We start from the raw sequence: 23,322 nt of genomic DNA on the forward strand, positions 1-23,322 counted from the left end.
GGTTATGCCTATGAAACTGTTACAATTGACATTTTGTTTTCTTGAAAGACTGATAGTAACAAAGTCCCTACATATTACAGGGTTAAGAAAGAGATTTCGGGATGTCGTTCCTGGGATCTGCTGGAAATACTCACTCACCTAAACAAAACAAGACAAAATCCCTAGAACAAAACAAACAATTAACAGTTTTCACTTGAACAGCAGGTGGCGGTATGTCCCGTTCAATAGTCTGTTCATAAAACTAAGGAAGAAGAAGAAGAAGTAGGAGCAAACTTGCCCGCCAATTTCGAAGGATGTAAACAGTGCTGTCTTTCTGCCTCTGTTAATCGAAATGTTGTGAAAAATATATTTTACCAGGAAACTGAGAATATTCGGCTGTCAACAATGAATTCCAGTGGGAAAGGTAGAGCAGCACAAATGCCTGTTTTTGTTGTTCAGCTAACAGGAGTAAAATTAGCTTAAACGCTGCTATGAAACTCGATGCCAGGCATCGAGTATGTATGGAAGCTCTAAGCATGATACTTGAACGCTGTATTATTAATGAAGCTTTAGCTCTAAAAACGACTTGCAAAGCTAAATCAACATCTAACATGGTCATGATTTTGTTAACAGGCTCTGCTGATTCAGCTCACCTTGCTGCCAGGTAATCATACTTTGTCACGCCGTCTGTTTTTTTTAGTTTAAAACGCTAACGCTACAAACCTAAAAGGATAACGGTAAAATGAAACCAGAGCTGCTTCATACTAATACGACCCTAACTCTGTTGCTACCAAGAAGGATCAAAAGAAAACTGTTTCCCTCCTTATGATTAGGAGTTAAGTGACTAAATGTAATGACCAAAGTGAGATAGTTGGTCACATCGTTAGGATTGATCTCTAAAAGGGCTGTAATTTGTATGGATTAGCAAACATGCAGGCTCACAAACTATGTTGGTGTAATCTGTTTGTGAAAATAAATTTCTCAGCTGTATGCAGCACATTTATGGAGCAGGAAAAGTAAAATAAAAATGAGCCAATGTAATGAAATAATGCACGCAATAATGCATAGTGTTGTTGCTGGTACGGTGTGTGGCTAATGAGGCCACTTTAACTGTTATTTTGATGCTTTTGGAAAGACAATAGTTATAGTTAAAACAACCATGCAGTAAATTAGCAGCTGCTCTTTTTAACAGTGTTTAACTCTTGCTATTTTCACCTTAAATATCTTGCTCTTTGTCGTGTTATTATCTGGGCTTAAAGCAGTGAGAGCGACTCTATTAAAGTCTTTGTCAGAGTACGACCTCTGACCCGGGACACTGGGCTGACCACAGATGGCGATCAGAACCTGTGTCTCTCTGTCACGTCACCAAACACCATCCGTTTGCTCTCAAAACCAGAACCACGAACCTTCACCTATGATCATGTTGCTGATATGGACACCACACAGGTTTGAGGCACATTATTGATTATTCGGTTATAAAAATGCCACTGTGTCACTGTTAATATTAATTGTCTAAATTTTATTTTACTGATCTGAGATGTAGCTTTTATGGCTAAAAAAGTAATTGTAACATTTCTACAGGATGCTGTATTTTCCAGTGTGGCCAAGAATATTGTAGAGTCGTGCATGAATGGATATAACGGTACAATATTTGCCTAGTAAGTGATCTTCCCATTCTTTACTTCATAAAATCAATTTATGGCACAGCCAGTCTTCAGTGTGCTTAATGTGAATTACCCATTTGGTTCCTTATTGGTCTCCTCTTTTGCAGTGGACAAACAGGCTCTGGAAAAACCTTCACCATGCTTGGTGCGGCTTCTGTAATATCACTTACATTTTAGAATAAATATGATCGAACAATCATATAACCTAAAATAATTTTTCTCTCTTTTGCTTCAGGGCCATCCGAGCTGGATAATTTCACAGATGATCTAAGGGGGGTCATTCCTCGAAGTTTTGAGTACCTGTTTTTTCTCATCAACAGGGAAGTGGAAAGGGTGAGCACTAACATTTTATTATCTTGAAAGACATATTGTTCAAATTTGTTCTTTAAATGAATTTTTCACTTGTTCTCCCCTCCCCAACAGTCTTCTCAGTCCAAGAGTTTCCTCTGCAAATGTTCATTTATTGAGATATACAATGAACAAATTTATGACCTTCTGGACACGGCCTCAGCCAGCCTTTTTCTCAGGGAGAACATCAAGAAAGGTGTCTTTGTTGAGGGAGTCGTGGAGAAGTTTGTGAACTCAGCAGCTGAAGCGTACCAGGTATAAAGTCCCAGTTTGTTGTGGCTGATGGTTCTTATGTTTACTGTCTAACCAATTAGAATGTATGAAACCTTTATGTTCTTGTATGTGAATTTATCCAGTTTCATAAAAACAAAACAAGCTGTGGGACTGTATAAAATGTGTGTTTTAAACCATTTAGGTGCTCTCTATGGGCTGGCGCAATCGACGTGTGGCCTCTACCTCGATGAATCGCGAGTCTTCGAGATCCCACGCAGTGTTCACTATGACTTTGGAGTCCAAGGAGTCCATCAATGAAGTGGTGAACATCCGAATGTCTCAGCTGAACCTGGTTGATCTGGCAGGGTCTGAGAGGCAGAAAGACACACACACAGAGGGCTCGAGATTGAAGGTGAAGGCTTTGTGTCTTAATGCCCTCACACTATTGGACCTACATTGTTTTATGGTCTCTAAAAGTTGCTGTCTGCTCTGCTTCTGTTGCTCAGGAGGCCAGCAGTATCAATCGCTCCCTCATGTGCCTTGGCCAGGTGATCATGGCGCTGGTGGACGTGTCTAATGGAAAGAATCGCCACATCTGCTACAGGGATTCAAAGCTCACCTTTCTGCTCAGGGTATGTGTAGATGCAAATTCAGGAGGATGTAGCATGGAAATAATAATTGCAGACATGCGCCACAGTCAGGCATTATCGTTGCAGTGCTTGATTTTTAAGGTTTTCTCTCTTTATTTTAGGTCTTAACTTGCAAATGTGATTTCCTAGGTTGTAGAGTATGGATTGCAGTGAATATATGAGATTCATAAAATTTCACAGTGTAACTTCTGGGGAATTATATGTGAAATAATGTTCAGATATATTAACAATTCTATTGTCACTGTAATTTCAGGACTCTCTCGGAGGGAATGCCAAGACTTACATCATAGCCAACGTCCACCCTGGTTCAAAGTGTTTTGGAGAAACATTGTCCACCCTGCAGTTTGCCCAGAGAGCAAAGTTGATCAAAAATAAGGTATAAGTCATAAGAGCCAAATACTTAGTTAAAACTTAGAATTAACAAGTGTGTCTTGATTTCTCACTACAGTTTTTTCCTATCTCTGTATAATTATTGTGCCTTGCCAGGCTGTCATCAATGAAGATACACAGGGAAATGTGAAGCAGCTGCAGGCTGAAGTGAAGAAGCTGAAGGAGCAGCTTGCTCAGGCGCTCACATCTCAGGGAGTGGACTATGGGAGAGACATAGCACCAGGAGGACCTGAACTTCACATGGGTAACAATGAATCAAACATATGTTAATGTTCAGCCCGTTAACAACCTGTTTAAACCGTTTTAGAGTTCAGCATAGACCAAGTTACTTTTTTTTTTTTTTATTCTAACCAATCCAGGCTCATCCATCGAGACTCATCATGATGTCTCATATAAAGCAAAGTTTATGTCTGCTATTCGTCTGTGGAAGAAACAAGATGAGGAAAAAAAGGCAAGATGAAGCTTTTATTTGTTTATTTTGCCACGTATTTTAAAAACCTATAGTGAAACTTATAGTTACGTTTGATTGTTCTCAGGCGCTACTCACCAAGGTGGCCCAACTAGAGGAGGCCTGGGCGCAAAAAGACAAGTTTATCCATTCCAGCCGAATGATTGTCAGGTTTCGAGAAGACCACATCTCTCGCCTGGAGAAAAAACTGAAGGCAGGGGAAAACTTGCTGTCAGACAAGGACTCTCAGGCTCTGATTGATCAGCTGAAAGAAGAGATTAAGATCTTGAAGGATCAGGTACAAATGTCAGCCCACTGCTTAAATTAAAGGCTTTGAAACTATATCTGCATATTGTATAGATGCAAGCTGTAGGAGAAACTAAAATCAAAATACACTCCAGTGGCATATATATTTTTCTTCATATAACAACATGGCAAAAGCAAGGTTACATGTGCCATAATTAATTTCTCACTTTCTTCACCACCACACTCTTTATTTTTATTTTTTTTAAAACACTTCTGCCTTGAACAAGGTTGAACATCACCCAAAGATGACTCGCTACGCTGCAGAGAATTACAGCCTCAGAGAGGAGAACCGTCAGCTACGTTCGCTTGAATCAGTGGTGAAAGCTCAAGAAGTTGCAGCCCAAGTTGCTGTGGAGATTGAAGAGGCCTTTCAGAAAGCTGTGGAGTCAGAGAGACCCACAGAAAGTAAGATTGCCATCCAAAAATTGGAGAATTATGTTTGGAAAAATAAAACTGTGAATTATAATATACTGTTGTTTTTAATTATCACTTGTTGCTCCACAGCTTCAGAAGTCTCTTCAGCCTCTGTGGCTACAGATACCACCTCGGCAGTGACAATTGAGAAACTCAATGCCAAGCTCCTTCAGAGACAGTCAGACCTGACAGGGGCCCTTCAGGCTTTTGAAGAGTACAAAGATGTCACCAAGTAAGAGTTAAAGAGGTTCTTTAATATAAATCTGATATTAACATCCCTTCTACCTCTTGTAGAAGAGGTATCATATATGAAAACACAGCTCAGCTTTGATTTCTGTGTCAAAAATGTATTTAAAAGAATTTTTAATATGTATTATTTAAATCACAAATAAACTTCACGAAGATTAAAGTGGTGCTTTGTGTTTCAGGAAGCAGATGGCTCAGCTCGAGTCTGAGAAACGATACCTTGAGAAGTCCAACAAACATTTGGAGAAGATTCTGGAAGCTACAAATGCTTATAACAAACAGGAGGTTTCTGAACTGAACCGAATTCATGTTGAAACTCTAAAGGTTAGTCGTTGCAAAAATGACTAACTATAAGGTAACATTAGGTCCAATCTCTATTTAGGATTATGAAAAAATGAATTGGGCTTCAATAATGAAATATCTATTGTACCAGATTCTCAGCACGCCCACCAGAGGATACAACTTGCGGTCCCGCCTCGTGCCGCTCTCCAGCCCGGAGCACCTGAATGGGATGGACGGTAATGAAAACGGCATTTGGTCGGAGCAGCCTCCATCAGACATGACTGAGATGGCCCTGACGGAGGAACTGCGTCAAGTGCAGGTAAAGCAGTGTGGATTTTTGTCTGCATATACTATGCAAATAAAATGACCGCATAAAGTCCACTTATTGTGTTAAACTTTTTCTGATTTGTCATCAGGATCAAGCTAGCCGCATCCAGGCGCAGTTGAATGAAGAGGAGCTGAAGAACAGCAAGATGCTGCAAGAAATCTCCAAACTTGAGGAACAGGTGGCTGTGATAACTCAGGAATCTGACTGCAAGGACGAGGTAGAAATGTTTAATTTGCATGAGAAATTGGAAAATGTCCTTTTTTAAATTGATTTCCTGATTATTTACACTGTTGTACAGCAACTTTCTACTGAAAGAAATAACTGGAATAAAGATCAACTCTGTCTGCAAGAAACTATTAACAACCTGCAACAGAGCCTTCAGTCTGAACAGCAAGCTGCAGAAGGTTAGTCTGTGATGTTTCTGCTGATTGCATGAACTTGTGCTCATCTTAAGAAATGTAAGAACTTTTGACTTTAGCCAGCGATGGGAAAAGTTTGCCACGGTCCTTTTGCACTTCTTTCAGTTCTGAGGAGCGAGATCCGTGACCTGCGCTTGGTGCTGCAGTCGTCCGATAAGGAGCTGGCCTCTGTGAAGAACAAGCTAATAGACAGTCAGAGCGAGCAGCAGAGAGAGATGAGTCAGCTCTCCAACAGTCTGATCAGCACACAGCTCCAACTTGACAAAGTCCAGTAAGCATGAGTCAAATACTGGGGTGGACAACATTTTTTCTTTTTCTTAGAGAGCCATGCTATGTAGAACCACATGTAGAACAACTGAATTGAAGTTGATGAAAATGATGCTGAATTATGGAAAGTCTGTTGAAAACAAATCTGTGTTGATGTTGTTTCAAAAGCTTTCAATTCAGTTTAGGATTGTGTTAATACTGATAAATGTGCTTTCTCCATAAATTTATTATAATGGCGCTGTGTGTTACACAACTGTGTGACATTTAGCTTTATGGGAACATAAAGACTATCAAATCAACTCGCGTTAAATATAGAGTTGAAGGAAAATATGTGTGGCCATCACCAGAGAGCTGTAACGGTTCATTACAGAAAACAGTTTGCCCAGTTCCCTCTGTTTGAATCCAGTTAAATAGCAGTAAAGCAGCCAATAAAGTAGAGGGGGCTGGATTCAAGTGGTTCTTATTTTTTGCAGTGCTGTGGCCTCATTAGTATGTTGATGTGTTCACGTGACAACATCTTCATTCCAGGCTGGAGTGGGAGCAGCTTCTGGAGCAGCATCGGACACTTCAGGATTCGTTTGACCAGCTTCAAGCTGAGGCCAAGTTTGAGGCTGATCAGTCAAGACAGCAGCTGGATGACAGGCAGAAGGAGATCGACGAACTGAAAGCCGAGATCATGGTGAGTGAACTCGCAGGGTTTACGACAGCTTTGTCTGAAAATGTTGCCATGATGTTTACTTTCTATCCTTGATTTTTATTTATTTATTTATTTATTTTACTGTAGAAATTGAATAATTCTCTGCAAACTGAGCAGGAGCACACAAACACCTTAGTCTCCCAGTTAAAGGAAAACAAAGAAAGTACATCAAAGTAAGTTCTGCACAGTTAAAACTTTTAATCTTTTTTTTTTTTTTTTTTTTTTGTCTCCTAAAATGTTAAATTACTACATTAACATGGGTCGCTTTCGTATCCTTCAGGGAACTTCTTGAAACAGTGGAGCAGAATGCACAACTCAAAAAACAAGTCTCAGACTTGATAACACAAAATCAACAACAGGTCAGTCTTAAGAACAAGGTGTATCTCTGCAAATAAAAAAACTGTCATATAAGTATTTGCAGCCTAGTCGTTAAACCTGCTTGTTTCATTTTTGTTTCAAAGGTGTCCACTCTTGCTGATCTTGAACAAAATCTTACCTCTGCCAAGGAAAGCATAAAAAGCTTGGAACAGAAGACTGAACAGGACAAAGTAAGCCTCGTATCTTTAATTCCTCAAATATGGCTTCTGTATTTCTACTGCCCTTCTAAAAACTGCTTGTAATGTTTTACAGGATGTTGTTTTAGACCTTATTAACCAAACCAGAGACCTCCGCAGTGAGCTGAGCCACAAGGACCAGACCATTGTTCATCTTAATGAAGATATCAGAGACATCACTGTAATCTTACTCCTACGTTATCCTTATACTGTTTGCTGTAGTTACCCTTTACGTTACACAACCATTTTATAGTGCATTTTTATACAGTTAATCTCATTGCTCTTCCAGGCCAAATGCAACGCTGCATGCTGTGAAAGGGACAACATCAAGGAGCAAAAGTGTAAGATGCAGGAAGAAATCTGTGACCTGAAAGAAACTTTAGACAGGAGGGTGGCATCCAACAAAATAGAGGTAATGAAATGACTGTAAATGAATTTGTGGTGTTTTGTAGATTCATCACAAGTAATTAAGAGCAAAGAATAGAGTTGAATGATACAAATTGTATACGGTATATTGTGTGTCTTCAGGTTGAGGTTTTGCAGGAGGAGATTGTTTATGCCACTGAGGAGGTTGAAAGGCTTACTAAAGTCTTAGATGAGCAAAACAGCCTCCTGCAGGCATCTCAAGAGCAAACCGCCAAGAAGGATGTCATTATACAGAATCTGCAGCAGAAGGTAAAGTTTTTTTATTTTATTTTGTTTTATTTATTCAATTAAGTCAATCAAATAACGCATCAATGTTACCAATTTCCCTAATTTCTACCTTTTACCAGCTGCAACGACAGCAAGAAGCTGTCGAGAAAACTATCAGGAATGGAGCTTTCCAGCCACCCGTTGAACCGACAGTAACGCCTAAATCGTTTCCTCAGGTAAAACCTGCTTATGTTTTTAAATACGAAGTTTTTAACATCTACCTGGTCACTGGTGCCCAAATTTAGCTTAACATCCAACCGTGGCTTACCCAAATTGAGAAGCTGCAAGTCATGGCTCAGTGGTCTCATGGTTAACATGTTCACCTTGCATATGAAAGATCTCTAATGCGACACCAGAAGAAGACACAAAAACCAAACGTCAGGGTGTCACAAGCTGAAGTTAAGTAGAGGCTTGTGTCAGAAAGTGTAAAATCTTTGCCTATCAACCATGTGTGCTTGTTTAACCAAACCCTAGCCCTAACATACCTGGTGAACGTGAAGAAGTTAAATATCCCTTCATAAATGTATGTTTTTAAATTTGCACTTAAGAACATAGCATATACAAACTTTCTTGTTTATTTCTTTTTTCCCTCTTTTTAAATTTAAGACACCCTGTACCCCTGGAAGTTTCAACAGGGACCTGAGCCAGGTGCTGGAAATCCAGGAGCGGGAGCTGGAGAATAGACGCTCTTCCATGATGACCATGGAAATTCTTTTATCAGAGCTGAATGCTGAGAGAGCTGCCAAAAATGAGGAAATCGAACGGCTTAAGGTATATTTGTGGAAAAATTAATGAATCTATAATCTTTCACAATTAGACTGATTTATATCAAGTAGCTTTGTTTTTATAGATTCGAATAAGTTCTTTATGAAGTTCTTATTGAAGTTGCTGTATTTAAATATTTTTTTATTTGCATTTTTCATGAAATGCTTGTCATGAATGCATCCTATTTGAATATATACACAACATTCATATACTGTATTGCCTTTCTCCCAGACGCAGCTCAGTGAGAAAGAGATGGTTCGAATGGAGATCCAGGCTTTGCTTGATAAGTTTTACACTAAGCAGAACCAGATGACCCAAAATGGAAATAATAACGGGTTGAGTATCTTGAAGATTATGCAATCCTCAGGCCACCTATAATGAAAAAGTATAAATAAAATAAATAATGCTACCTTGCATGTGTTTCAGTGAAGAGTTGAATGAAGCCTTCAAGCACTCCATTCTTAAAGAGCTAGATGAGGAGAGAACAGAGAAGGTCTGCATCTGTTCTTCTGCTTTAAAATTCTATCATTAATGAAGTTACCGATAATTATTCATGTCCTGTTTCTCTTGTATTTATTAACAGAGCAAAATGATGCAGAAGCTTTCAGAAACTCAAAAAAAGTAAGCATCTGCATGGATTGGTGTCATCAGATTGATCTGTTTGCTCTTGCATAATGCTTCAAACCTTTTTTTAAGCTTCAGATTTTACAGCCTGCTCTGTTTTCTTCTCCTCTCTGCGATTAGATTGCAGGCGCAGGAGTCTATGTTGGTTCAGTCTCAGACCTGCATTCAAGAGCTCACCACTGAGCTGAGAAACCGCTGTCTAGAGCTGAGAGAGACGAACCAGAGGATAGTGGAGGAAGAGAAATTAATCCAGGTAAAAATCATGTGCCATACAAAGATTGTGCTATGCATAGCCGTCTCATTTTACATCTGGAACACTGGGTCCAGATTTACAAAGACAATATAGTATTTTTAAGACTAATACTGTTGCCAACAGAGTTGTTGTTTTGTTTTTCTAACATTTGTTATGTGTAGTTATTTATGAGTCCTTAAAGTGCAGTTTTAAAATAATCTTATTTTATTGTCACTATGAATTGGGGATTACTCCTTTATGTTCTGCCTGACTCAGCTCTGATCAGCTGGTTGATTCTGGATCTTCCCTGTGTTATTAACAGGGAAGTTCAGGGTGTTTCTCCCCTCTCTTCTTTACCCTTATACATTTTCATTTATTGGCTCTTATAAATGTTGATACGGATATCGGTAAAGAGCCAGTATTATATATATTGCTATGGGTCGGGGTCTAGCATATTGCACATTTGTGAACCTACAGGTGGCTTTTGTGACTTCTGCAACTTTTTGTGCTTTCTTACAGGAGATTGAGGTTCTCCGTAAACAGAACATTAAGCTGTCTGAGGAGAATGGAAAACTTGTGGGACACAAGAATCACAAACAGAGGATTGAGTATCTCGTTAAGCTTAAGAAGGACAACACAAAACTTCAGGAGGTAACTATGTTCTCCTCTAAGATTAAAGAAGGCTTTTCTATGACCAGGTGAATACTGATAACTCATGACATCAATCAAATCTGTGCAATTCTTTGTGTTTTCAAGGAAAACGAAAAGCTCCGAACGGAGATTAGCTTAATGCGGGAGAACACTGGATGTCCACCGCTGGAGTTAAACCTCTGATGCTTGTTTGAACAGTCAAATCTTTTTTTTCTTTTTTCTTTTTTTTTTAATATAAGTTTGTTTTTTCTGCCATAATGTTATTCTACTTCTGTTTTTTGGACTTTGACACTGTGCTGTGACTAAACCTCTGTTAGTGCAGGCCCACGTTTTCTTGGTCCTGTTAGGTTAGATTGATATCACGTTGTTCTCTGGTTATGGAGTCTGTGTTCACATTTTGTCGGTGTATATGCTTGGTGCTGTGTTGTATGACTGAAGATTTGAATTCTGTACATGGCATTGTTAGTTGCCGTTTTACCATTGTAGTGATGTATATCCAATGAATTTCTTTTTCTTTTTTTTTTTTAGCACAATGAACTTTAAAAAAAAATAAATACTGCAATTAAATTTTTTCTCTTTTCTAAGTTTGAATGTCAGTATTTCGGAGCCTGATCCAAATGTTTTATTTTATCTGAACAACAGCAGGAATCCCCAAAATCATCCTTGTTAAACCTACAAATGTCATGGCTGTTGGGTCTGTGTTTCCACAAGCCCCGCTAATTCTAGAGACTTATTCATCATGAAGAAAACAAGACAGTCGATCGATCAATCACTTGCGCAAGGGAGGCCTGTGTCCACCACGAAAATGACCTCACATCTGACCTCCCTTGCTGCCTTTTATTGAGAGACAGTTCACACAAAAAAAACATCAGAACAAAGCCACGCCCACATGGTTCTAAGGTGTGTGTGTGTGTGTGTGTGTGTGTGTGTGTGTGTGTTCCATATAAAGGGGAGGAAGTTTACCAACATCAAACAGACCTTCACAAGGATGTGCCTGTGATAAAAACACTACTGCCCCCCCCCCCCCCCCCCCCCCACTCAGAACCTCGAGAATCTGGGGAGGGGAGGACAGAAAGAATTCCTTTCACAGAGTTAAAACAATGTACAAATGGTAAACATAAAAATGACAAACATTTAACAATTCACTCTAACAATGGCCCAATTGAATATAAAGAATTTCTGCACCTCCCCAAAGCTTCAATCAGAAATCTGATTAACACAAATGAAGATGAAGTATCTTCTCTTTGGCTTCGCAGATTCATTTTGATCCTCTTTTAATTTTCTATTTACTTTATTTGCAGTTTCTCATTTCCTACCTGATAGTTACTGCTCCTTTCTACCTGTTTACTCACTAATGACAGAAAATATGGGACAGAATACCTGGTAACTTAAGTCATTTGGATTTGTTCTATGAGTTCTGATTACTTCACTAAATTCATGCCCCAGTGGGACATCCAAGCCCACACCTTAGAAATCACTATGCTAAATATTAAGTTAACACAAATGCTTACATCTGTTTAAGAAATTTGTTTGGCATTTTACATAAGACAGTGCACAAACATAAATCTGATTTTAAGCTGTCAAGTATGTCTTTAGATATAAAACATCCAGGCGAATTAGCTTTCAGTGGTTTAAAAAATAGATAGTGGAGATCACCTAAACAGGTAAGTCATAATTGATAGTAATTTCTCTGATTTTGTTCTTTAATATAGAAATATTTTATTTGGTTGCTATCATTATTGTGACAAATCGTATACAATAATTATCTTCTTGCCTAGTTCCACATACCAAAGGTATTACAGTTAACTAAAATGTTTTCATTTGTTAGTCATGTAAAAACAAACCAAGAGCAGAAAAATTAACAATAATACTATGACTAGTACAGTATTAACTATAACAATTTTGGTTACCCTGTTCGTGGTGTATCTTCTGTGGGTGCTGATAACTTGTTTATAAGGTTCATTTAAAAAACAGACAGAGAGACAGGTAGACTTGCCATTTTTATTCCAACCGCCAGTGGGAGACCTTAGAGCTGCGCCTGCCTCACGTGTTTTCGTCTTCGTGTTACCCGCTATCACAGCGAAGTGGGAAAAAAAATACAATTACTGGCGCAAAATGAAGAAAATATTTACCGCTGAACAAATATCGGACTGGTTCACTTCAGGGAACAGGTTTGCGAACATTAAACTCACAGAAGAAGTGGCTGAGAGGAAGTCAGACGATGAACAATCGTCGAAAGAGAGCAGGTATGATGGTTTAGTTAGCGTAAACGTGGTTGACCTTAAGCTAAGTAGCATGCTAGCATGGTCTAGCTTTGCATTCAGGTGTTAGACACTTAAATATTTTAGAAAAATTAATGGCGTATGGTTTTGTTGTTGTTGCTAGATTTAGCTGCTCAAAGTGATACCGTTAAATTGTTTTTAACTTATCAAGTGTTTTAAGTCGTTGGCGGACATATACATCATGTCTCAGCTTGGCAGCAAGTATTGGAAAGTGAAGTTCAAATAGAAGAAATCACATTGTAGGCATGCTTAAATGTCACCGTAATGGGTAAATGCGTAACGACCAAAATTAACACAAATTATTCCGGAGCTGTAGAAAACAAACGGGGGGATATTTTAATGGTTTCATCCATACAGCTGCACGTTTTTGTATGGTTTTCCTAAAACCTCGAATCTGAATGTATTTTAACCTTTGTTTTTACACTGCCAGTGGTCTTTTTTTAAGTATTCAAATTGAGATAAGGGTAAAAACTCCGGTGTCATCCAAGCAAATGCACACTGTTTTAAGAAATGTAACAAATATTTGCTCTACCAAAGCTACCAGATTCCTCTTAAAATCTTACACTAGATCCCCTAATACAGGGGTGGGGGAACTCCAGGCCTCAAGGGCCGGTGTCCTGCAGGTCTTAGATGTGTCCTTGATCCAACATAGCTGATTTAAATGGCCAACTTGCCTCCTCAACTGAATTTGGAAGACCATGCAGGCACAGAGAATACCAGCATGGACAGTAAAAATGAGGCAGAACAGGTAGCCCCAAACGGAAGGACCAGTCAAAACTAATTGAGGATCTTATTCCTAAACAAGGGGCTAACTCTCTAGCATGGAGATAGTTTGGTTATGAAAAGTCTGACATGGACCAGAAATCTGTACTCTGCAAATAATACCACAAACAGGTCCCCACCACAGACGTAAGCATGACAAACCTCTTCTACCACCTATGCAAGAATCACGTGAGAGAGTTTACAGATGAGAAGCAAAAAAGAGCCCTCAGGTTCTCAAAATAAACCTTAGACTTAAATGTTAGAACAGACTTTTCCCCGCAGCACGCCATATAATAAACTCGTACAAAGAAAATTGGCGGCCGTTACAACTTGTGTCTAAAAAAATATATAGTTATATTGAATTGGTCAAAACACTTGACTCCAGGTACACGATGAGTTGCCCGAGATGTCTTTTAAGTTCTCGAGAAGCCTGGTAATGAACTAGTTTTGATTCCGGTGTATTGACCCAGGGTGATATCTCAAACCTGCCGGACACCGGCCCTTGAGGCCTGGAGTTCCCCACCACTGACCTAATATTATAAGGGTGGATGCTGTTGATGTGTGTCTGATAAACAGTCCCAAAGATGGACTGCATAAGTCCCCACATTTTCTTACCATGTTGTTTGATGCAGGTCATCTAAAACAGACAAGTGAAAAATATCATTTTGTCTTTGCATGTTTTTCTTTATTTTAAGGTTTTCATTACCTGTGAATTATCAAAAATTAATGGTTAGATTATCAGTGTTGATCCGACTGAGGCCTTCACTAATGCAAACTGAATTATAGTAAATCTTATTTTAATGTTTGTTTGTTTTTATTTATAAAGGACGTTCTTTAGTCAAGGCAACAACTTAATAATATTTTTTGTCCAATAGTATATTGATAAGCTAAATGGAAATCATACTATTTATTACCATTTACACGTTGATCTGTTTTTCAAGTTGGTTGATTGAGTTTAATGACCATCAAATAGTGCATTGCTACACTTCTTCCTGAAGGGTGTCTTAACTGTAGCACAGAACAATAGCTGCTGTTTGTCAAGGGATTTAGGACTCCGAAAGGAAGTTAAACACTGATACACAAGAACAAAAACAAGTCCTACACAAATCAAGATGAGTTCTGCCTAATCTATATAAAATGTTTAGCTCAATGTTTTTTTATTTTTCAGTCTGAAACATTTACATTAAAGAGTGCTCACTCAGATTTCCAGGGTTTTTCCTGCATATAAAATGTTTGCCACCCCAAGAGGTTTTGGCCAGCAATAACAGGAAAGTTGACTGACTTGTGTTAGATAAGGTAACGTGGAGTGTTTACATCTTTGCATTAACTATATGTGAGCCAGTCATGTTTTTACACATGTATTCACTCCAAAAGCTGGACATTTTGAGCTCTTAATGAGCTACCACAAATTGACCAACTCAGTCAGTTTGTCACTTAGCCAAAAGCCAAAAGGCATCTAGTGCTTTTACTATTAAAATCACTCCAGGTTCTTGACATCTCTGAAATGCATCTCCAGCTGTTCAATTGAAGGTTTAGAATAAGGAGTAACTAAACAACTCAGGCTGTGAAGTAGGGATAAGAATTAGTTATTGCCATTAAACATTTGAGTACATATAACACCTAGCCTAGTGCTATTTTGGTAAAGCTAGTGAAATGTCTATATCTAAGACGCATATTGCGATTTGGTCTCCATGCTGTTGGTTGCAGATGGTTAAAGAGTTGTCCTTTCACAGTGTGGTGCTGTAAGCACCTTTGGACCTGAGAGGTACTGGATAATAATATGGAAGGTCCCAGTCCCTGTGTGCTGTGAATGAACCAGAGTGGCGCATGACCCGATCCACGTATCCAGAGACCGTTGGGATCTCTTCCCTTGGATGGTCGCCACAGTTGGGGACAGTGGGTGTGACAAACCCCTGCTTCATTTTGTACCGGCTGGTCCAAGCCTCCATGGGTTGGAACTGCACCGGCTGCACTGAGAGGTCATCCTCTTCATCATATCCCCTTTGGCTCAGGAAGTCCTTTAGTATTTGCTTAAACACAGATGCCAGCTCCCAGGGTCGTATGTTGTTAGTGGCAAGCACCTCACGAAACCTGTGGAAACATACAACATTATAGTTAATTAAACAGTTCTTGGAGAGGTTTTTCTCATTTCCTCATCATTTATTCCTTCGTTTCCTTTGCGCTCTGTCCTCTCGTCTCTGACTTGAAAATCAGTCACACTAAGCCACGTTGAAATATGTCTCTGTTCCTAAAAACACAGTATCACTGTAGTTTATGAAATAGTCACACACTCCTATCTGGTTATTATTCTTTCTGCTGAAGGGGTTGGTGGTAAAGTTTGACCTCTTACATTAGAGACAGTGGACATGAAATCTACTCAAGTTTTGAAAAGCTTTGACAGAGATGTTATTTCTATATTATGACTTTTGTCTTCATAGCAGCAGCCGTGTAGTGATTGTGCCCTCACCCAGAGGTTTAGATTTCACATTTTATTGCCTTAACATTAGCATGGAGCCAGAATTTACCTCCATGCTTACTAACCTTAGCTAACTAAGGTTAACAAGGGTTCATAAACTGTACAGATTCAGTGAAAATACATACATATTGACTAATTAGTGCTTATTAACAAATTAAGTGCCAGATTTACTAAACAGGTCAAAATAGCAGGTGTAAATGGCTCTCAGAGTTGCGGGTTTGCTTGTGATGTAAATATTCACTTCCCTATATTTTGTGCCTTGAGAAAGGAACTCTCAGAAATGCATATGCAATAGAGTCAGTCGGAAAAAATCAGAGTCACTCTATCAGAGTCACTCTAACAAGCAATCTTGTCACTGCGCCATCTTTGTAAATACTCATAAAACTTTAGCACTCACTGCTGGGAGGGTCTGTACATTAACAAAGGCACAAGGTAATAACAGCACAAAGATGTTGAAGAGGATCAGTTTAATAACCTTCAGTAGTGGATGAGCCCTAACAGATTCCAGCTCTAGTTGCCCAACCTGTCAATTATTGAGACCACACTCCTAACTTGGTTATCCAGTTGGTTATAAACAAATTCAGCCCACTCAGAGGACTTATAAAGGGGAAACTAGCTGTAGATGCTTTATAATGTTGCTAAGTTAAATTTAAATGGGAGCCTTTAGGGCACAGGTGTCGAACTCCAGGCTTCGAGGGCCGGTGTCCTGCAGGTTTTAGATGTGTCCTTGATCCAACACAGCTGATTTAAATGGCTAAATGACCTCCTCAGCATGTCTTGAAGTTCTCCAGAAGCCTGGTAATGAACTAATCATTTGATTCAGGTGTGTTGACCCAGGGTGAGATCTAAAACCTGCAGGACACCGGCCCTCGAGGCCTGGAGTGCGACACCCCTGCTTTAGGGAATGACTTCCTTTTTGAGCCATACTCAAGTGGCAACTACTAGAACTGACACTGTCCTTTGTTGGCAGTACAAGGCTACAGCATGTAGATGATGGTCTACAAATGTACAACCATGTCAGTCCCATAAGATGCAAGCAGAGGAGTTGAGTATCTACAAACTAAGAAATAATATTTCCATCAGCATGGTGTCAGCCTGCTAATGTGAAGTTTCTGTGCTTCACCTAAAATGTTGGACCTGTGTGCTTTTATCTGTTTTCTCTCACAGTTTCAAAAAATGACATATCTGGGACAACAGCGAAGATTTTTGTAAATGATAAAAGCATAATAACACATCTTATTAAATATGTTTTTCTTGGCTAAGATGTTATGTAAGCACACAGTAGTGAACTGGTAGAGAGTTTTATGGGGAATATGTAAGTAGGTCACAGACGAGTGGCAACCCCGGCAGCCTGGCTTCACTCACCCTTACAGGGCGTCCTTCACCTTCACATGTTAACACCCTGTATCGCCTGTGTCTGTGACAATAACACATAATGGCTTTCTTGGCAGCTCGCCCTAGCTCCTTTTCCCTTTGGGTCTTCTCTGCTTTGCCTGCTGTCAGGCCCTGTTGATGCAGTAGCAGCTAGTATCTGTTGACAGCTTACTAATGTGAGGACAGAAGAATGCATGGGTACTACTAAACACCTGGAGAGGACGGTGGCTGCTTGGATAGATGGGATCTGGGCACACAAGAACTCCAGCTGTTGTAGTTCTGATGAGGGGATGAGGGTCCGCAACCTGGGGTACTTTTGAAACCAGTGGAGACCCAGAGCGCTGTGAGCCATCCTATGCTCACGCTCCAGTTCTCTCGCCAGCCGCTCGCGCTCTTCCACATGCCACAGGAGCTCTGTGATCAGCATGCGGCTGGGTAACCCCCCTGAGATTTTCAGAGATGGTGTTTCATCCTGAGCCTGCACTCTTGTCTCATGCGACCATTTCATCCAGCTGAACAGAGGCATGGCATTCACAGCACGCTGTCTTTAAAAGCTGAAGACATTAGAATAATTAGTTATCTTTAGCATCAAGACAGGATTTTCACAACACAACAGAATCATAATAATCATCTGAATTACTGGAATAGACGTTGCTTAAAACAAATTTCTATAACGGTTGCACCTGCAAATGACAGGACGGCATAACAGCAAGTGAGGAACTGCTTAAGTCAGGCAGATGAGGAAAAAACACTGAGGTAAGCCAGGGAAATTAAAACTCTTCTCTGAAAACCTTTAGAAAAAAATAATGGGTTTTTTCCCTCTTTATTAAAAATGTTTGTGGGTACCAAAGAGGTTTTGGTCTTCCCTTAAAGGAAAATGTAATACACTGTGATTACATTTAAAAAAAAAAAAAAAAAAACCCAAAACTTTCTGGGGATTTAACATGCTGTAATATAAAATAATTCTTTTGCTATTTAAATCCCCCCCCCCCCCCCCCCAAAAAAAACAAAAAAAAAACCAGGATCCATTTCTTTTAAGATAACAGACTTTCCTTAACTGTGACCCAAGTTATCACCTCCCAAAATGTGTATTTCAAGTCAAAATTAACCGCTAACCAGAGGAATTTTTCTTGAAAATGGAAATGCTAATTTGCTAATTGTCAAAAATCTTGCAGTTGTACTGAAATGGGTTTGACTATTCAGGTTGAATGAAAATTATTTGATTAGAATGTTTTATTAATTTTATGTGGTAAATCTAGTTTATAACTGAAATCTAGTCTGTGACTCTTTGTGACGTTTTAATAATTCAGAATTTAAGCTTGACATTGAAAAATGATCATCCCATAGCTATTCTGTCCTTTGATCCCTGCCTGATGGCTACTTTGATTTCAAGGCTGATGTCCCAGGTGTGCGTATTTGGCCCTTTTATTCAAGCTGATAGATCAGCTGAGTTTCCACCTGGGATTCAGATGGATTAAACTGCCTGTGGGGTCAGAGGTCAGCCATACAGAAAACCTTAAGGGTTTTCGCTTAGTAAGCTGCAAATCAGATTTTAAAAATTAAAAAAAAATTGTTATCACAATAATATCTGGATGAATAAGAAAAGAAAGAAATGTACTTACTGGTGAAACAGCACTGCTGACTCTTGTCTGAGCTTTTTAGAAATTGGGCAAAGAAGAGCTTTTCACAGAGTAGAGCCTCCAGCGTCTTGTCTCCATGGATCTGCCTGTGCAAACTTTACTCCTCTCACTGTTGACTACGTCCGGCAGCAATCCTTCCCTTGCTTTGTTGTTGCAAATGTTTTTGTCTTGTAGTTTTTTGTCCTGTCCTCTCACTGCGCCTGTCATGCAGACTTTTTCCAGGAGAGTTAGTCACACGCACACGGATAACTGACTAAGAGCTGTCACTTCTCTTCTCCTTTCACCCCACTCTCCTCTGTGCAGTGTGCAGCTTTTGTTGTAGGGTCAGCTGCTTTGTAGCTTGCACGAAACGTGTGCATTGGAGAGAAAGAGAGAGGACGAGGGTGCGTGTGTGCGCACAAGTCGTGGGTGTGCATTTGAGCTCCTAGTACTGTCAGGGTTTTTGTCTGCTGTTGTGATAAAATCCTCTCCTCGCTAAGAGTGCAGGAGGCACACATGCATAAACACACACACAACCGGGAATGCTCCTCAGGCTGCAGCGCTGTGGGCCTGGTCAAGCTGACAGAGGGAAATTAGAGAGGATGCAAAAACTTAGTTAGAAATTGCATTAAGAAGTGAAATATGCAGAGGAAAAAATGTGAAACTTTCTTCTAGAAAATGTATGTTTAAAAACAAAAAATATTTCAAAAGGTTTATGAATCTGTGAGTTTAACTGTGACTAACTGATGTTGACTTATGTTTGGTTATACAGCCCCCTTTTTTTCTTTTATTGCCATACTTAAGCTTTTTTCTTTTAAAAAAAAAATTGGGTTTTGTACATGGATTACCACGTATAAAGAAGGGGAGCATTTTCCTGTTCATTTTGTTTTTTATCTTTGTTGATGTTGAGAAAAATGCTACAACATCTAGCATTATATTCAACCTCACAGTTCCTGTAATGATCTGAAATTAATTCTTACACTCAAAGGAAACTGATTTTCATATAATATTGATAATTTTGATAAATCCTGGCTTGTTTTTACCAGTACATATATTTGTCTTTGCGTTGTGAGGAAATTGCGGTATAAAGGTCGAAACTGAAAGCTTAAACGTTAAAGTCTTTTAGTCCAAAACAGCTAATCGTATCTTGTACAGTTTTGGTGTTACTACATTAGATTTGTTTGTAATTCTCAGATTTGGTTTTCTTACAGTCCAGCAAAGATTCTTGAGCATGGCAGCCCAAAACCTGTGATCTCTGATGGAGAGAGGCTGCAAAAACCAGAACCTGCAGTGCGTAAGTACTAATTTTGTCATAGCCTTTCTGAGCCTAGGTTGTGTATTTTGGGATATACAGAAAGCTTAATTCTTAATCAGTTTAAAACTTTATTTTTCCTTTTACTCCTGCAACTTTTCTTTTCACTAGGTTATGCTAATCCTCCTCCACTCACAAGCTATGAGTATCCAGACTTGCCCATAGCCAAAAACAGACAGGAGGTAAGAGATTGACTTAGCTTGATGGTCCTGTAGTGCACTTTCATTATCCCGAGGTTCTGTTCGTCATTTTTACTGAAAATTTTTTTATGTCCCCAGGACACTTGAGCACTTAAGATTTTGCTGTTTGCTCAAGATGAACATTACAACAAAGTTATTTGATGCTGATGGACAACAGCTAACTTCAAATTCCCTAGTCTATTATTATTTGTTGACTAATACAGAGTAGTGTGTGTGTGTGTGTTTTAGGAGATAATGCTGTCATTTAAGCTGGACTTTCTTAATGCAGATTATAAAGTCTAAAATTTAGGCCATAAATCAGCTTACCACATCCATCTGCCCAACAATTTCATAACTTTTTCTCCAAATTTCATTTGTTTTTTCGATGATATGGGTTAGTAGCTAAATGTCCTTCCTTTTTTTTTTTTATCAAATGCCTTTCTTTTTAACTGTGCACGTGTCCTTTTGTGTTTTTTATGTGTGTGTCTGTTTGCGGTTGTTTCCAGCTGATTTCCCTCATAGAAAACAACTCTGTAGTGATCATTCAAGGAGCCACAGGCAGTGGCAAGACCACCCAGCTGCCACAGTACATTCTGGACTATTACAATGAGAAAAATGCCTCATGCAACATTGTAGTCACCCAACCACGTAAAATTGGAGCCACCAGTATTGCTCGATGGGTTGCCAAACAGCGGAAGTGTACCCTGGGTAGTCTGGTGGGATATCAGGTTGGTGCAGTATTAGGATAGAATGTGATTTTCTTAAACTGCATACACTGCTCTTCGATCATGTAGCAGTAGTAGAAAACCAAGATACAATGACCCATATTGATTCAAACTTTAGACAAAGAGCATTCATTATTATCTTTCTCACAACTTCAGAGTGTTTGCATGCATGTGTTAACAAGCTCTTGTATGCTTTGTTGCTAGGATGTCTGACTGTGTTGTGCAGAGCTTTGAAACTGTGTGTCTAATAATAACCGTTGTCTCCTCCGCTTGATGCAGACCTCTGGAGTTAAGGATGATGTCACTGACAGTGGGAGCAATGATAAATAGTCAGTTTTAGAAGGAGAAAAAATTCTTAGCTTATGCAACAGAAACTAAACATTATGGTATAATTTCCATTATAACATTAAAATAGGGGAGAGTTATATCTATATATTTGTTTAGCTGCAAGTTGGCAAAGCAAAAAGTGTAACATGGATACGCAATCGATTTTGTTGAGGTTCACTGATGTTTTCTCCAGTCAGAACCACAAATAGTCATTTTGGCATTGCAGACATCAGTTTTTAAAACCCTGTAAAAGTTTAAGCCTAAAGCTACAGCAGAGGAAGTGTACTTCCTCTGTGGCCTCTGCTGTTCCTTCCTGAGGCAGTAAAAAGTAATCAGCTTTTTAAAACTTGGGTTTTAAGGGGTATTTATTATTTTCTTCTTTTTTTTTGGGTTGTATGGAAGCCCCAAACCCAATTTCATTGTTCTTGACAATGACAATAAATAAATAAATACTAAATACTAATACTAAATCTTGTTGTGTTTTTTGGAGCTCAATAAATCCAAGTAGTGCTATAATGCAGCAAAACAGTACAAAAACTTAAATTCTAAAGAAATCAAATTGCAGATGGTATAAAAAGATTATCTGCAAGTTGGTATTTGCAGATGACAGGATTTTTCAAGTTTCATCAGTTCATATAGAGCTTGGGTAAAAGGCATTCTTCTTTTTCTGCCCCATCGTCATGGAATACATTACAGATGGATTTGAGTCTCTCTCAATTGATTTTACTTGCAGACTTCGAAAGACATACAAACGTTTTTGTGAAATCATCACTGGGAAGTTGTTCTTGTCTTTGATATGACTGTGTACATTACACAAATTAAGCTGTTGTTTCTTTTATTGTTGTAATTTTAATGTTTGTCTGGAACAGGTCTCTCTTGTAAATGAGACATTGAGTCTCAATGGAACTACCTGTATAAATGAAGGTTAATAAAAGTAAGAAAAAACCTGAAAAAGCAAAAGACGAGAACAAATGGATGCCTTCCAGAGATTTTAGGCCCTGTCATGAAGGTGCCTTTATAGACTTTTCCAGTTAGCAAACAACAAATCAACTACGTTCCCTGTGGATTTTTATGAAAATGCAAATATGTATTTAATTGACAAGTTTGTGAATGCAACTCCTGTATATATTTGTTCAGATTGGCCTGGAGAAGATGGCAACTGAGCATACCCGACTAATCTACATGACTACAGGAGTGCTGCTGCAAAAACTGGTTCAGGCCAAGTCCCTCACTGAATTCTCCCACATTTTTGTGGATGAGGTGCATAAACCAGATGTCAAATTTTTCATGTTTATATGTTTCTCTGTTAGCTACTGCCAAAAAAAGGGGGAATTTGTGTTTATTTACTTTTTTTAGTTATTTTGGGGGAAGTACAAATATTAAATCTGATGACAGACAGGTGAAATAGTCAAAAAAAGTACCTTACCACTTGGTCCCTGCAGTTAATTGCCTTGGACACTTGTGTCACTAGAATAAAGGGTGACTACAAATCAATATCAAGTTGTTCATAGTGCCAGAACATTTCTATTGTGATGAGAGTGGATTCTTCCAGGACAATGCCCCCCACCCATAGGGTGCAAGGGATGACTGAATGATTTGATAAGTATCAAAGTGATGTGGCCTCACAGCCTCCAAATCTAAATCAAGTTGAAAATTGTGTGAGACTTTGGACCAGCATGTTGGAGTGTTCTTCACTGGCGTTCAGTCCTAAAAATGATCAGACTTGGAGAGTAAATGCCAGTGTTCAGCTCTTGCAACAACTCTTCTTTGTCTTTGTCTACCATTTATAATACTTTAATCCAAAGTCATTTCTAGTTTTCTGCCACAAAAGGTACTGTTATAAGCTTAAGAATAATTTAATCCTATTATTTAATGAGTGATTCTTGAATGTTCAAAATGTAACCTTTTAACAACTCTGCGTTTGTCCAAGGTTCATGAGCGCACATCAGAAATGGACTTTCTCCTGCTAGTTTTGAGAAAACTCCTCCGTTCCAACTCTTACCACATCAAGGTAACTGTTGGGTCCGGCTAAAAAACTTCCTTCGTCTTCCTCATGCTTAGTCACTTGTACTCTCACTCACAAGAGTCTGTCTTTG

At 39.0% G+C, this 23,322-nt stretch overlaps 3 protein-coding genes across 4 annotated transcripts in view; 2 read left to right on the forward strand and 1 right to left on the reverse strand.

Annotated features, from left to right (window-relative positions):
• The first annotated feature begins 223 nt into the window (after window positions 1–223).
• Window positions 224–10,754, forward strand: kif15 (kinesin family member 15). The gene is made up of 35 exons (XM_082516068.1): window positions 224–403; window positions 613–643; window positions 1,239–1,425; window positions 1,561–1,637; window positions 1,751–1,788; window positions 1,879–1,976; window positions 2,067–2,246; window positions 2,407–2,616; window positions 2,711–2,836; window positions 3,108–3,230; window positions 3,341–3,488; window positions 3,604–3,695; window positions 3,781–3,990; window positions 4,226–4,403; window positions 4,503–4,644; window positions 4,841–4,982; window positions 5,092–5,259; window positions 5,357–5,485; window positions 5,567–5,672; window positions 5,793–5,958; window positions 6,483–6,633; window positions 6,739–6,824; window positions 6,932–7,010; window positions 7,113–7,199; window positions 7,282–7,386; window positions 7,495–7,617; window positions 7,734–7,880; window positions 7,979–8,074; window positions 8,505–8,669; window positions 8,895–8,998; window positions 9,090–9,156; window positions 9,247–9,284; window positions 9,408–9,540; window positions 10,039–10,170; window positions 10,276–10,754. The coding sequence occupies exons 1-35, from the start codon at window positions 385–387 to the stop codon at window positions 10,351–10,353; spliced, it is 4,161 nt and encodes a 1,386-aa protein (XP_082372194.1). The 5' UTR covers window positions 224–384; the 3' UTR covers window positions 10,354–10,754.
• Window positions 10,755–11,926: 1,172 nt separating this feature from the next.
• tdrd9 (tudor domain containing 9) overlaps window positions 11,927–23,322 on the forward strand; it is a 39,637-nt gene continuing 28,241 nt past the window's right edge. The window contains exons 1-6 of one of the 2 annotated variants that reach the window (XM_082516573.1): window positions 11,933–12,416; window positions 19,895–19,977; window positions 20,107–20,177; window positions 20,681–20,902; window positions 22,364–22,486; window positions 23,157–23,237. In XM_082516573.1, the coding sequence (XP_082372699.1) occupies window positions 12,286–12,416; window positions 19,895–19,977; window positions 20,107–20,177; window positions 20,681–20,902; window positions 22,364–22,486; window positions 23,157–23,237 (711 nt within the window). In that variant the 5' untranslated portion in view covers window positions 11,933–12,285. Of the gene's footprint in view, window positions 12,417–19,894; window positions 19,978–20,106; window positions 20,178–20,680; window positions 20,903–22,363; window positions 22,487–23,156; window positions 23,238–23,322 lie in introns of both variants that reach the window. The other variant, XM_082516574.1, reaches the window with a different exon arrangement.
• On the reverse strand, window positions 12,423–19,123 carry rd3l (RD3 like). The gene is made up of 3 exons (XM_082516575.1): window positions 18,687–19,123; window positions 17,277–17,618; window positions 12,423–15,305 (listed from the first exon to the last, which is right to left on the reverse strand). Exons 2-3 carry the CDS (start codon window positions 17,588–17,590, stop codon window positions 14,942–14,944), a joined length of 678 nt encoding a protein of 225 aa, XP_082372701.1. The 5' UTR covers window positions 17,591–17,618; window positions 18,687–19,123; the 3' UTR covers window positions 12,423–14,941.

The sequence above is a fragment of the Aulonocara stuartgranti genome (genome assembly GCF_965226115.1).
Source record: "Aulonocara stuartgranti genome assembly, chromosome: 19".
Classification (NCBI taxonomy): domain Eukaryota; kingdom Metazoa; phylum Chordata; class Actinopteri; order Cichliformes; family Cichlidae; genus Aulonocara; species Aulonocara stuartgranti.